Source organism: Phytophthora cinnamomi (assembly GCF_018691715.1).
Source record: "Phytophthora cinnamomi strain GKB4 chromosome Unknown Contig23, whole genome shotgun sequence".
Classification (NCBI taxonomy): domain Eukaryota; phylum Oomycota; class Peronosporomycetes; order Peronosporales; family Peronosporaceae; genus Phytophthora; species Phytophthora cinnamomi.
Window position 1 is genome coordinate 1,607,802 of NW_027150956.1, and position 14,376 is coordinate 1,622,177.

At 54.0% G+C, this 14,376-nt stretch overlaps 5 protein-coding genes across 5 annotated transcripts; 4 read left to right on the top strand and 1 right to left on the bottom strand.

The window, feature by feature from the left end:
• Window positions 1–14: 14 nt before the first annotated feature.
• Window positions 15–1,394, top strand: IUM83_05235 (Elongator complex protein 5; the record flags this gene model as incomplete). The annotated part of the gene is made up of 3 exons (XM_067929362.1): window positions 15–272; window positions 345–821; window positions 903–1,394. The coding sequence occupies 3 exons, from the start codon at window positions 15–17 to the stop codon at window positions 1,392–1,394; spliced, it is 1,227 nt and encodes a 408-aa protein (XP_067794861.1).
• A 1,708-nt stretch (window positions 1,395–3,102) lies between these two features.
• Window positions 3,103–3,681, top strand: IUM83_05236 (putative transmembrane protein; the record flags this gene model as incomplete). Its single annotated transcript, XM_067929363.1, has 1 exon — window positions 3,103–3,681. The coding sequence occupies one exon, from the start codon at window positions 3,103–3,105 to the stop codon at window positions 3,679–3,681; it is 579 nt and encodes a 192-aa protein (XP_067794725.1).
• Window positions 3,682–6,022: 2,341 nt separating this feature from the next.
• IUM83_05237 (Pleiotropic drug resistance protein 3) lies at window positions 6,023–6,533 on the bottom strand (the record flags this gene model as incomplete). The annotated part of the gene is made up of 2 exons (XM_067929364.1): window positions 6,023–6,091; window positions 6,153–6,533. 2 exons carry the CDS (start codon window positions 6,531–6,533, stop codon window positions 6,023–6,025), a joined length of 450 nt encoding a protein of 149 aa, XP_067794726.1.
• Window positions 6,534–7,351: 818 nt separating this feature from the next.
• IUM83_05238 (putative aldose 1-epimerase) lies at window positions 7,352–8,251 on the top strand (the record flags this gene model as incomplete). The annotated part of the gene is made up of 1 exon (XM_067929365.1): window positions 7,352–8,251. The coding sequence occupies one exon, from the start codon at window positions 7,352–7,354 to the stop codon at window positions 8,249–8,251; it is 900 nt and encodes a 299-aa protein (XP_067794856.1).
• A 414-nt stretch (window positions 8,252–8,665) lies between these two features.
• Window positions 8,666–10,388, top strand: IUM83_05239 (ptype atpase; the record flags this gene model as incomplete). The annotated part of the gene is made up of 2 exons (XM_067929366.1): window positions 8,666–8,853; window positions 8,918–10,388. 2 exons carry the CDS (start codon window positions 8,666–8,668, stop codon window positions 10,386–10,388), a joined length of 1,659 nt encoding a protein of 552 aa, XP_067794722.1.
• Window positions 10,389–14,376: the final 3,988 nt, after the last annotated feature.

Genomic DNA, 14,376 nt, shown 5'->3' on the forward strand with positions numbered 1-14,376 from the left:
CTAAGTACGATATCATGATGGCTTTGGTGGTCATCCAGTCTCTGATGGAGGAGTTCCTGCTGCACCACTGCGTCACGTCGGACGCGCCCACGTCCGGGGATGATGTAAAGCCCCGTGCTTCGCCTTCAATTTGGCAGTCGTCGGGGCGTGCGGAGTGCGTCTTGGTGCAAGAAAACCGCCAGGCGCACGGCGCGTCGCGAGTCACCCTGTCGGCCATGCTGAAGCTCACGCTGCAGTCCGCCAAGACGTCGAACGTGCTGCTGCTGACGCTGGTACGACGCGCAATGACTCCGTGATTGTGCTGCAATGACTTTGGAGCTAATTGTTGCATCTACGGGGTGCAGGATTCGCCTCAACTGGCACAGGGAGTTGGAGGCTCATCCAAGCTCACGCTTGTCGACTACTCCGCCGATGCCGCCAACTTCCAGTCGTCGACTTCGAGCTCTCAATTGGTGCCCAAAATCATGCGCGACATTGAGAGTGCCGAAGCGAAGGTCACCCTGGAGGGAGCGACATCTGCTCGACCGATGGTCGTGATGCTGGACTCGCTGAATGTGCTGTTGCAGCAAACCTCACTGCAACAAGTGTTGCTGCTCCTACGTCAATTGCGTAGCCACGCTGTCATTGGTTCAGTGATTGTGAGGCTGAACGCTAGTGCTGAGTCTTCTGAAGTCGCGCAAGCGCTCGCAGCACAGGCGACAGCGTTGGTGCTGGTGGAAACGCGGTCGTCATTGCGGTCCTATCCGCTTCTGGCAAAAGAACGAAGGCGGGAGATTCCTCAAGGAATGCACGGGTTTGTACTGCTCGTCCGGCAAAAGAAGGTTGATGACTTGCTTGTATGTGAGGTGAGGTGTTTGCTATGTAGATCGCTAACAGTATTTGATATCGGTGTTGCTCCTCAGAACGGCCGAAGCAGCGAAAGCCTGGAGTACTTTCAAGTGCTCCACGGAAACATCCGATTCATTGCTGCTGCTGACATCGACGGCCACGCTGTAGCAGCAGAATCTGCTCACCAACAAAAGGATGTCAACCCGAAGACACCTGAGGTAGACGCCAAGAAATCTGAGTTTCAACGAAAATCTCAATTCGATGCGAAGTCGCCCGCTATCTCACGCCCAACTAATCCCGAAAGCACTGGCCAGGCTCTACTTCCTGTACGCCAAGAAGAAGTGAGCTTCAACTTGTCCATCAGTGCTGAGGAGCAACAGGCCAAAAGCCAAGTTCACTTGCCATACATGCACCAAGGATCTGGTGGCGCTAACAGCAATCCCAGCGACGTCGGAAGTAAAAGTGGCAGCAGTGGTCCTGCTGCAGGCAACAACACACTTTTTTTCATTGATGAAGATGACCCGGATTGGGATGATGATGATCTCGATGACGACTTGGACATTTAAGAATCAAACTTGTTTAACGCGTCCACATATCGCTATATTCTAGTTCGTACTACGTCCATATTGCTGAGTGGTATCGTTGGTCTCTACTTCTCTAGGATGAATTATCATCATCGAGAGCTTCATGGTCTTCAGTAAGTAACGGCACATTTGCGTTGCTCAGAAATTGATCATCAAGTGTGTCACGATAACACCGGCAATCGACATACTCAGCCCCTACTGACGATGCGCCAGTATGATGCACTCTGCAGTAGCAACTCTCCACGGTACTCTCATGTTCCATGCCTCGCCGCCGGGCGAAGAGCAGCGACGAGTTTGAAGGAACGACGAAATCGACCACTAGCTCACGCACACCCGGCACTTCGAACTGAATCTGGATGTCGTCACAGTCAAACTCTGGGGCAGAAGACGCTTCGTTGTGGTGCATTACTTTTCTCGAAGCATCCCTCGATTCGTCACCGAAATAATGGACAGCAATTGGAGTTTGGTGCAGCATTCGTAGCACAACCACAACGTTCGTGACCTCCCAGCCGAAGTAATGCATCACGACACTTTTCCAAAAAGTTACGTCCATGACATCCACCTCATTCCGTGAAGCAGCCACGGCACACAGTACACCGCGAAGAACCAAAAGTTCTGCCAAAAGGGTGCTGCTCATAGCTAAACTCTTCAGACAAGAGATTCCCAACACCGGCAGCCTCGAATATGCCTTCTTCAACCTTTCTTCGCCCTCCAAAGCACTCAATTGATTCCGACGTCGATACCTCCACAAAATCTGCACAGCTTGTCCCCAATACTTCAGCATCAGCAGCCCTAGCGTCGTCCAGATCACTGCCGAGTAGCCAAACGTCAGCCATTGCGGCACCACCAACCCCTGTGAATCTCGCTTTGCTCTGCCAATAGCCACAAGAGTCACCAACAGCACCAGTGACGTGCAAAATGCCACAAACACCGCGTTCAATACCCCGACACCATCACGCGACATGGTAGCAGGCCACCGTCGTTGGAATACAATTTGCACTGCGAACAGCACAATGTAGCCATGTAGCCCCGCCAAGGCTACACTGGGCATGTCCAGCAGCCAGAACGTAGCCACTTTGAGCGGAATCTCCATCGCAGCCAAATTTCTGGTGGCAGTTAGTGCGAAAAACGCCACGCGAAGCAGCAGAAGCAGCCAACATGCTGCGTACAGCGGACGGTGGAATGCCCGCCCCAAAATGAAGCTCCGAGGCTGCAGACACGCGCGCCGCTCGAGCACGTGGACTGCGAGCAGACTGCGGCCTATGGGCACCGAGAGCAGAAGACACAGCGCCCCACAGACCAGTTGCCAGAGCATCGGAAGAGAAGCGAAGAGGGCGAGGGGACGCGGCGGCGAAGAGCTCTTTTCGAGGAATAGCGATTGCTTTGCTTTGATCCGGCGATGAAAATGACTTGGCGTTTGTATGCACACCAAACGCACACTAAGTTGTATTTTCGCCAATGGAGATACAAAATTTACACACCCACACTTCAACTTGCTGTTCGTTCAAGCCGCTGCCGTTAGATTTGACGAGAAGCAACGTTGAGTTCGTGTCGCTGGTGCCGGGCGACGGGGACTCATGAGAATTCTCGATGGTTTTTCTCTTCAAGCTTTGTCGGCTAGAACTTGGGCTCATTCACTCTCCAATTGTGTTCGTGGCGACGAAGTCGAGAGCGACAAGCAAGAAACGAGATGTTTTCCACGTGGGATCTGGTCCGCCCGACGCTATGGCACCCCATGTCGATGCTGGAGCTGTCCATGATGGACACCAGCTCGCTGCCGCAACTGTCGATGAGCATGCGCAACGTGCCCGGTGTCAGCTCGGACGAGGATTTTTTCAAGGACCTCCCCACGACGGAGCAGAAGCAGAAGAAGGAGGGCGAGAAGACCGAAGAGGAGAACCAGCGCGCCTTCTCGTCGTACTCGTTCTGTAGCTCGTCAGTCGTGGATGAGGAAGGCCGCAAGATCATGAGCACCCGTCGCCGCTACGAGGACTCAACGGGTCGTCTGAAAGCGGAGCACGAGCGCGAGGTGCTCGGCAAGCGTCTGAAGACGATCTGGAATCGCAAGCACGCGAAAGACGAGGGCGAGCACCACACGATCTGCTCGCAGGGAACCCCGGACGAGTTCGAGAAGCTGTGGAGCCAGACGGCGTTCGGCAAGGCCCAGGAGAAGAAGGGCAAGGAGCTCAAGGAGTCGAGCGAGGCCACCTCCGGTGGGCAGCAACAGCACAAGCAAGCGGAGAGCGCGCCGACGAGCAAGTCCGCTTAAGTCGGACACGAACAGCCAGGTGTATCCCGTGTGCTATGACGTTTTGAGGCTTTGAGCGTCGACAACAGCTCATTCACGGTTTGGAGAATTCGGTAGTCGAGGACATCTACGATAGCTGTTGTCAGCTAAAATGCTAGTAAAAATCGCTTCCGGTGCGTCAAAGAGTTGCATTCCACATGGAAACCTATCTACAGTCGTCCGTAGCTACTTGATCAAACTCTCGACAACATCCTGTAATATTTTCTTGATACTTGGCATGACGACCTTCATCTTCAGTCTAAAGATTTTCTGTTTCATCTTCGTCACCGCCGGCAGTGTGCGTTCTTCCGTTAGTGCGAGTCCACCACTTTTGGCAATCTGCGTTGAAGAATCGCTTTTGTGGATGCGCAGAAGCCTCTGCTCTCCGGAAGTGGCGCCAACCACATTAAGCGAGTCGATGGAGGCCTTTATCTTGACAGAAGTTCCAGCGGTGACGACAGCATTGGTACTTGTAAGGAGGGTTACAACAGTTGCGAGGATGAGACGCATTGTGGCTCGAATAGCGAATTGAGAAGTGAGGGAGACCGACGGCTGTGGTTATTGCAACAGCTTCGTTGGATGCATATGGCGCGAGAGCCGTTCCTGCTTCAGATTGTGCTGTATGTATCGTGACGAACGATGTGGAGGTCAGGGGCATTTCAGGATCTGTTGGACAGCTTGTTCTTACTTCGTATATTGCGGCAATCTTTTCATGTGCACATCACTATCGACAGGGGATTTTTGCGACAAAACCTTTCTTCGCCTTTAATATTGACAGTTTGAAGTCGTTTGTAGACCCAACATCTCACTTTTAGGTACATGCAAAAACTTCTGATTTTATAAAGTACCGGTATCCACACGCATGTTTCACATATGTATTTCGCTTCCACGGCTGGAGGAGGACACGATGATCGGCTTCCGCTTCTGCCTCGGCTTCTGAACAAATCTCGCACAAAATTTAAGTATCTAATATGGTAGGAATACTGTATTCCGAATAGATGTACATTGTTGAAGCAACGTTAGTTCACACGCCCTTCGTGCAATACGCGCCTTAACGGTCACGTTGCCGCACGTAGGAATGGGTACGGCGGCAGCAGATATCGACTCATTTCGTGAGCTGATAGAGCCTTTGAATCGGGGTCAATGCGCGCGAGCGACATGCAAGACGGCCGTTTCCGCAAAATTGGACAGTGTTCCAAAGCCTGCCGCACGACGCACGAGTACACAAACAGCTGCGCTTCGTCGGCGTGCTGCAGAGCTCTCACACACTGGTGGCCTGAGGTTCCACTCGTAGCCTCAGCTTGGCAGCAAGGTACTGAATGTCCAATAAAGCGGCAAAGTAGTCCACCTTCTTCGTTCACTCGTTCCTCGCGGCGATTTCGAGTAAGGTCGAATTGAAAAAGATGCCGTGATAAGCCGTACTGCTGTGCCAGGTCTATCGCAAAGCCCCATGTTGCAAGCGTTAACATGGTGTAAGGATTACTAGCAACGCCTGTTGGCACCAGTAGCTTTTCCTCCGGTGACATCATCGTCATTAGTCGACCTTGCATTGTCCCGAGGGTGAACCGCAACGACTTCGAATCATTGAGAAATGCTCCTAACGCGGCCACCTGTACGTCGTACAGCATAGCGAAGAGTCCGGGCGACCAGCGAAATGTGTCACGCGCATACTCTGACTGGAGATTGTCAAAGAGATCTTGAGTCCACTTAATGATCTTGCCACTCATCTCGCCCTGAAGCACTCTTTCCGAGGTATTGAAACTCGTGGTATTTAGCAAACGAATAGCATCCAGTAGCATGGGGATTACTGCCGTGTGCCGAATACCCATGAGAGACCCTCGCGCATAGCCGTCAGTGCTCGTAAGCAACTTCTGGTACGACATATCTGCATATTCGAGCGTTGCACGCATGGCACTCTTCGAATCAGCACACCATGCCTCCAAAAACCTTGCGGCTTGGACCGCATATTGCTTTTCATCCGTGATCCGCCAAGCCAAGGAGAGCGCGGTGGTGTTATACGCCATCTCTCGGATTAAATCGTCATCGCCTAACAGTCCCTCTCTATGATCGAAGTAATTCGCAAAAACTCGTGGGTCTCGTTCTGGATTCAGAGCCTCATTACTGGCCACCGTCCAAGGCTCCGATATCTCCATGGCACGCTTGGCATCGTCCAAAAGATCGGAAATTGTCTGTTTGCCTTCATCAGTATTGGATTGCTCTTTGTACTTTCGTAGGAGAGTTTCGTCGTAAACTAGTAGTTTGCCTGGGTGGTAGTCATAGAGATCGAGCACCACGCGTTCCTCCAGCTTATCTAGCGCGTTGATCACGCCTTTTGCTCGGAGAATTTCGCGCGAGTATCCAGCTTCGACAGTGTTCGCCTCCGTATCTGACTCTAAGCCAGAGTACAAGCGGATCACATACCCCGTGCTGGGCACAGCGTCGGGTCCACTCACGTCCTTGGACGCATTCGCATACGTGCGCTGTTGTTCCCACGAGCTCCATCCCCAGCCGTTCCACACGCCACTCACCTGCAGCCGAATCAGCAGCGCCGCTTTATCTCGCTGGCCGTAGCGAAGGTGCTCGTCAAATCGCTCCACGCTGTCGTTCCGGAAAATAAGCTGCGGTTCCTCCCACGGGTCAGCTTTGAAATCGGACGAGAAGATCACGTCGTTCTCCTCGTGCAACCGATCCATGAACGACATGAAGTACTTTTGGTCGGGCGCCGCGTTCTCGAGATCTCGCTTGATCTGCCCCCACGCCTCGCGGGTCAGGAAGCACGTCTGGTCCCAGGGCAGCAGCCACCTCGCCCCACTCTCTTTTGCGATGTCCAGCATTAAGTTGCGCGCGACGTTGATCCCGAGCGCGTAGCGGTTCTTGCTACCGTAGAAGGCGTTGACGTCCTGGTTCTGCGTCCACTCGTCCTCTCCTCGAGTGTCCTCGTGGACGCGGTCCGCACCTTGGTCTTCCACGACCACGTTGAACGGAGCCTGCGCGTACTGCTCCAGGCGCAGCGGCAGCTCCGTGAACGGCGCGTCGAACTCGGCGAGCAGCTCGCGGAACTGCCGCGCCACGTGCGCGTCCGCCAGGCGGTTGAGCACCCAGTGGGTCTCCAGCTCCTCGTCGTCCAGCTTCTCGTGCTCCAGGGTGAAGCGCAGGTTCTGCAGCGCCCGCGCCGGGTCGTGGCGCGGCGGCAGCGCATTGCCGATAGCTCGCACCAGCATATACATGGGCGGGGTCGTCCGCGGCGGCCGCGGAACGCGCAGCAGCGGGCGCAGCGCGGGCTGCACCAGCGCCGACATGCGGTAGGCCAGCAGCCCCACGGACAGCACGCCCAGCGCCAGCAGCAGCGCCATCCACCGGCGCGCACTGCAGCCGCCGCGCTCCGCCATCGCCGCCGTCGCCGCCTTCAACCGCGGCATGGAATCTGATACTACATGCACCCGCTAACGTAGCTGCTCATTGCATCTGCCCTAGCCCTAATAAGATCCACAGCCTCTCATTCGCTGAAAAGGAGGTGGATTTCGTTTCGGCCAATGGTCGAGCGGTATCTTTTTCTCGCGTTTTGTACGTAACCACGACGTCGCCATTCCCATATTCGCCGCAAGTGGAACAAGCGCACGTTCAAGCCCAAGCCCCCTCTGTAGCTGCAGCCATGAGCGCCAAGAAGTCGGTGATCGAGCTGCGCCACCCGTCGGGCTCGCGCGCCGAGGTGCAGCTGTACGGCGCGACCGTCACGGGCTTCTACGCGGCGCAGGAGCCGGCGCGCAACGTGCTGTTCCTGTCGCGCCAGGCGCTGCTGGACGGCAGCAAGCCCATCCGCGGCGGCATCCCGCTCGTGTTCCCCGTGTTCGGCGCCGCCGAGGGCTTCCCCAACCACGGCTTCGCGCGCGTGAACCACTGGAAGCTCAGCCAACTGGACCAGACCGTGGGCGACGACCAGAGCCCCACGGTCGCCACCTTCGCGCTGGACGCGACGGACGACACGCGCGCCATGTACCCGCACGACGTGGCGCTCGTGTACGAGGTCAAGCTGTTCGCCAACGCGCTGGCCACGGCGCTGCACGTCCACAATAGGGCGGACCACGAGGTGGCCTTCCAGGCGCTGCTGCACACGTACCTAGCGGCCGACGACGTGCGCGACGGCGGCGTCGTGGTCGAGGGCCTCAAGGGCCTCACGTTCACGGACAAGGTGGCGGCCGCGCAGAGGACGGAGACGCGGGACTCGCTGGGCTTCGACCAAGAGACGGACAGCGTATACGCCGACGCGCCGTCGCCCGTGGTCGTGCGCATGAAGCGCGCGGACGGCAAGCAGCAGGTCGTGACTGTGGAGAAGGAGGCCTTCATCAAGAGCGGCGCGTCGCAGCTGCCGCAGCGCAGCGACGTGGTGGTCTGGAACCCGTGGGTGGACAAGGCCAAGGGCATGAGCGACTTCGCGGACGACGAGTACCCGACCATGCTCTGCGTCGAGCCTGGCCGCGTCAGCGAGCAGCAGAAGCTGCCGGCGGGACAGACCTTCACGCTGCAGCAGGCCATCACGCTGTCAGCGCTCTAGGCGCGTGGGACATGATGCCGAGGCCACGTAGTGTAGCGGAGGGACCTGCTGGATGGTGACTGCTTAACGGAGTTGGTTGTCGTGAAGAAACGCGGTGTTGGGGTTGCTGCTGTCTGCTGATCGCTCTCTGTGGTTGACCAGGATGCGGATGCAGGAGCCCTCCAAGCGAGGAGAAAGACGCGAGTCCGATTGGATTTGCTTCTCGGCTATTTCGGTGTGTCATAGTTCCCAATCTGGTCGGCTTCAAGTTGCAGCTGTCGGCAAGGAGGTTCTGCTGTTTATAGCATTGGAAAACGATGCTTCTCCACGAGGCTTTCATTGCACTGTAGTATTTATACTTGGCTTCCCTGGGTGTGCATCATTGCTCAAGAGTAGTGATTGCCGTTGAGACCCCAGCTACAAGAGGCTGCAGCCATGAGCTTGAGCGCGCGAACGCACTCGGCCACGAGCCGAAGCTCGTCGAACAACCTGATCCATGGCGGCGGCGGCTCTCGACGCTACCGTCGCGTTGCACACAAACCCCAGGTGGATGACACGCTGTTCGGTGAGAAGAGCCAGCTACTCAAGAACCGCAAGAATGACCGCACGCTTCAAGCTGGAAGGTATATTCCAGTTTGATATCTTTGCGTTGTGCTTAGAGTGCTCATCTGTTGATCCTGATGACAGGGACATCGTTGGGACACACTCGCGCGCTTCGTCGAACCAAGAAGGAGGTGGACATGAAGGAAAGTCGACTTTTGGAGGCCAGCCCGGAAGGCGAGCAGGGAAGCGAGTTGTTACCAAGCCCCAACTTGTGGTGGTGCCTGAGGACGAGCTGGAGCGCATCAGGGCCGAGACGAAAATCTTGACTCCGGCCGACATCGAGGCGCTGGAAGCCAAGCGCGAGGCTGACCAAGAGTACCAACGGCTTACTTCGAAAGCTCGGAAGGAGCATATGCTGAAACTCAGCGAGGAGACAGCACAACGAGCTCCAAAGAGCGAGATCGAGCAGATGTTCTCGGCCGAAAAGCACGAAATTCTGCGACGTGCTCAAGTACTGAAAGATCAGATGCACGACAGTGTGAAGCTCATGAAGACGCTCGGTACGCGTGCACAAGCCTTCACGATTCGTGACCAACAACTTAAGGTGAAGAAGGAATTGGAAGATGAGCATCACGTGTACGACGAAAAGATGAACACTTTGATGGAGATCGAGCGGCTTGAAAGCCTTAAGCGACAAGAACACCGCGATGAAGTAAAGAAGCAAAAGCGGTACGCAGATCGCAAGGTTTTGGAAGAACAGATCGAAGACCGTCGCCGCCAGCGTCAGAAGGAGAGCGAGATCATCGCCCAGGAAGCTCAAGAGATGCTGGCCAAAATTCAGCGTCAGCAGGAGGAAGCCGCTGAGAAGGAGAAAGCCAAGGCTCTACGTGCGCAACGCTCAATGGAGGAGATTAAGAAGTTCAACGACGAGACGTTATTCAGGAAGCAGGACGTGCAGCGCAAGATCAAGGAAGAGGAGGACCAAGTGCTAGCTTACCAACAGAAGAAGGCCGAAGATTTAAAGCGACGTGAGGAAGAAGAGGCCCAACGGCGACACGAAGCGGAGTTGCGCTGCGCCAAGCTACGGTCTATGCAGGAGAAAATGGCCAACGAGAAAGCAGAGTTGGATGAACTGCGTGCTAAACGCGCCGCAGAAGCTCGCGAGCGACAGGCACGAGAGGCCGATTTGGCTTCGGCTAGAAAGCAAAAAGAGGAGATGGATGAACTGCGACGTGCTCGTAACGCTCAAGCACTGCATCGTGAACGTGCTCGCGTGAAAGAAGCAACACTTCAACAGCGCGAGTACGAGTCGATCATGATGCAGGTCGAGTCGGACAAAGCGCGTGTCAAAGCCGAAGATGAAAAGCGCAAGTTCGCAAGCATGGCGCATCGCCGTGTGCTGCAGTCGCAAATTGAAGAGAAGGAACACCTGAAGAAATTCGCATTCGTCAAGAAGCAGGAGGAGGGCCAAGCATTGAAGGAAGAGTTCGCTCAAGAGCTGGCGAAGCTGGAACAAATCCGTATGGAGGAGGTTGGCGAGCTCGTTGAAGCAGGTGTGAACCCGCTGTATTTGTCGGAGATGAAAGCGCTCGTAATTGAGAAGCAGATTCGGTAGACGCAGACAAAGCAATTTGAGATAAGTTACATAACCATTTTCGTAGTCCCTTGATGATGTGCATCGACTTACTTCCAAGTATTCGCATGTGCTCCTCTTCTTGTATATGGCGCTATACTAGGTCGAGGCATGATTGAAAACGAGCATTATGCTGACCATTGAAGCAAAACTGATGCCAGCATCGGAATACTAAGTAGGTATTTCGGTACGCTATTACGCGATGTGAGCTCTCTTGTTGGCACTTCCATCCGAATCTCCGCCGATCTTTGCCCTCGGTCCTCTTTGTACGGCTTCAGCGTCATCTTCTTTTCGTTCTCATCGAACCACTCGCGAGTTTTGGTGATGGTTACGTAGGCGTCAATACCTCTGGCGCCAAGCTCGGATCTAAATCCGCTTTCTAGCGCACAAGCCCGAAGTCCCGACAATCACTATGGGGCTCTACACCGTACTCGCCGCAATCTTGTTTCTTCTCGCATGTGCCAACGTTGTCACTGCAATGGCGGAATCCGCGGTTGGAATATGCGGCTCTCGTGGCGGGGAAGCACAGCATGGACACACGGCACCTCCGGAGCAAGGAGACGCATGAGACAGGAGAAAACCCCGAAGGCGAGGAGAGAGGAATCCTAACGAACACAAGATTCTGGATCTGGAAGCAATTGGGGAGACGGCCCGGGGCCATCTACCAGAAGTACCAGAAGTATTTCAATGGCCTGAGTGGGGAAAAACTGCTTAACCGCCCCAAGTACAGACGATGGCAAGACTACAAAGGTTACAACAACAAGGGGAGGTATGGTTAGCATGAAATTAGCGTAGCTTGTGGTGGTCGTGACATCAGCCATCGTATTCGTTTGTGCGATTTACTAGTCCGTTCACAAGTTTTTGTTTTTGTTTACCTGTACTGGTGTTACCACTCCGTTTCAGAATACTTGTCACCCCTCAACTTGTCGCCAAATATACTTGGTTTAACTATGACCAGTTGTGTTTACGTTAGCTACTGTTCGTATAACCGAGACTGTATGGTCAGAGCAGGGGATGCATAAAGGAAGTCTTCCCTCCCGGCGAAGCCTCGCTTTTGCCATGTGAGCAACGTGGTCGAGGCAAAACGTCACTCTGGCCTGCATGTTGTCGGCAGTGAGCAGTGGGCGGGTCACGCTTGTGCACGAGCGCAACTTGCCCTCCTTGAGACGACGGAACAGCGTCGTAGTCGGCACGCCCGAAGCCGTTGCCGCCGAGCGAAGCGTTGTTCGTTCATGGGGGCTGACGTTCCGGAGGCGTTCAAGGGCAGCAGCCAAGTCACGCGGCTTCCTGCCACATCGGTGCTTCAAAGACGGCGCCTCGTACACCCCAAAAAGCTCTGCATTCGCTTTGGCGCGCTTCCACAGCGTCGCAATCGTCCTCTTGTGAACGCCAAAGATGCTGGCCACTTCATGCACCGCTTTTCGACGCGGTTTGCCTCCGTTTGAACGCACGAGGACAGAGCTGATTGACTGTCGACGCTCCATCACTATAAGCTCGCTCCTGATTCGTTTGACATTCACAGCTGAGATTTGAGGTACGAGGGGAAGGCTGGGCGACATCTGTGGACGATTCGGGTGCAAAAGCTCCTTTGAGGCCATCACGCTGTCAATTTTGAGAGCTCTGTGAAGGTCTACCCACCATTCAAACCGTCAGAGCGCCTGCGTTCTATTAAGACCAAACGTAGTCGTTTTAGGCAAATATTGACGAATCCCGAAGCACTTAAGCAAAATAGGACAAGTATTCTGAAACGGAGTGGTAATTAATGGTTCGAGTGCTCTTAACCCCTTACAGACAACGACGGATAAATCCGGACTCACTGAATGACATCCTCCATACTATAGGGCAATCTCCGCTCTCGACACAAAAATCCGGAGAGTAAAAATTATGCGATTGGATTGGTTAATAAACTGACCTATGGTACAGAAAGCGAAGTTGAAACCGTATGGAAAAGCAAAAAAAATCCGTCTTTTTAGACAGTTACCTTAGGGTACCTAGGAATTGTTTTTTTGATACTGAGAGGTTATCTCCCTAGGGTTAGGTGTAGCTGTACTTGAATGCACTATAGAATGGGGACGGCGTCCCTCCCAGCAGAGAGTTCTTCGGTGATAGCAAAAAATAGTCCATAACGTGAATTGGGCTGGAAGGACGCCATGGAGCCACCGAGGTTGCAAGTTGAGCTCGAAGAGAGCGCTAACGGAACGCTAGATCGCTGTCGCGAGGCAAGGCCGACCAACACGACCCGCGCGTACGCTCCTAAACAAAAAGAATTTAAAGCTTGGTGTGAGCGAAAGTGTTTTCACGAAACTACGCGATATCAAGTGACAGCAGCTAAAATGCATTTGTTTCTTAGTGAAGAAGTCGTAGATCGAGAAGTTCGTGTGAAAAACTCTACACGCAAAATTGGTGTGGCGACGGTGGAGATGTACGTGAATGCGATTTCTGACTTGTATAACGATCAACAAAGCAGAGGGCTAATACTCATCCACACCCGTGAAACAACCTGATAAAGGCGCTCCTGTCGTCTCTCAAGCGCGAGAAACACGAAAAGAATAAGCGTGAGTTCGTAGATCGCGGTGTTGGATCTTTGCTGGATGGGTATTGTACAACTGAGGATTTAGTCGCAATTTCTCGCTACTATATGAATTTAAACACCGGTAGCGACTTGCGGAATCACATGAGCCATTTTTCTGTCATTCATGTTTATTACGAGGAGTCTGCGCGCAACTTGGAACTACCCGACTAGTTTAGCGTGGTGCTCGAGCACGAGGGTTTCACGGACTGCCGCGCACTCGTGATGATCATGGAGCAGGGAAAGACGAATCAATATGGGCGCCGTGAATTTGGTTCGTGCATCCGACACCGCAATGTTGAGGTTTGTCCTATCGGCGCCCTCGGTTTGTACCTCTTATTCCGATGGAGTGTCCAACTGGAAGCCGTTCCTAACTTTCTGGAGCCTGCACTGTGGTATAATATCAAAGTCCTCAAGGCAGGAAAAATTCAACAAAAGCAATGGCATACCGAGCACATTACGACGCTACTGTAAAGCTTTCTCCGCCCTTAGTATGCACTCAAAAGCTAAGACCCACGCTGCCCGAGGATCTGGATCTCGAATGGCTGAACTAGCAGGAGCAACGGAGTCACAGATTAGAAGGTTGGGGCGCTGGAATGCTGGTGCCATGGAGGGTGTTACCTGACGGCTTTGCCTCGGGACGCCATGCGCTCCTTGTTGGGTTTCCTCCGGACCGCCGCGCATTCTTTTAGAACGAGCAGATCTTACTCCTTCCGATAGTCTGCAGCGCGAAGTGTTTTCGTTTGTTGAAAACTACATGGCAGCATGTGTATAACAGTCAGCACCTCACATATCAACCGGTGGGTTTTGGAATTGCTACTTTACCTCCGAGTAGTCGTCCTACAAGATGCTGTGCTGCTGCGTGAAGTGCATCCATCCCACAAATTGTGGGCAAATCCTCCGTTTAACACGAACGCGTTCCACAATTTCGCAGTTGCGCTCAAGGCAAAAATGCTCACCGAGACGTCACCTCAAGCAACGCGCTTAGCGGAAGTTGTTCCAGGTTTGATGAACCATATCAACCAACAGCATCGACAAACCATAGCACAAATTGACAGCAAGGTTAGCGAGGTTGGAGCATCGGTAAACAACTTGGCCGGTGCGTTCACACAACTAACCTCGGGTGCTGGAGCGGTTCGTTTGAATGTCAACTGGCCTGGGTCGGATGTTGTTGCATCCATACCAAGTACAGCTTCCCAGTCTTCCTCCGTGCCTTCAAGCTACAAAATGGTGAGGTCGCTCAGGACAGTACACCAAGTCTGGCAGGAATGGTCCGTCGGAATCCACGGTGGGCCCGCTGTGCGCGACCTCGAGGAAACCACGGCTCGTCGTGGCGCAGATCAGCAGCAGACAAACGCTTCTTTTCGACGTAAGAGAATCATCGATCACATCGTAGCAACG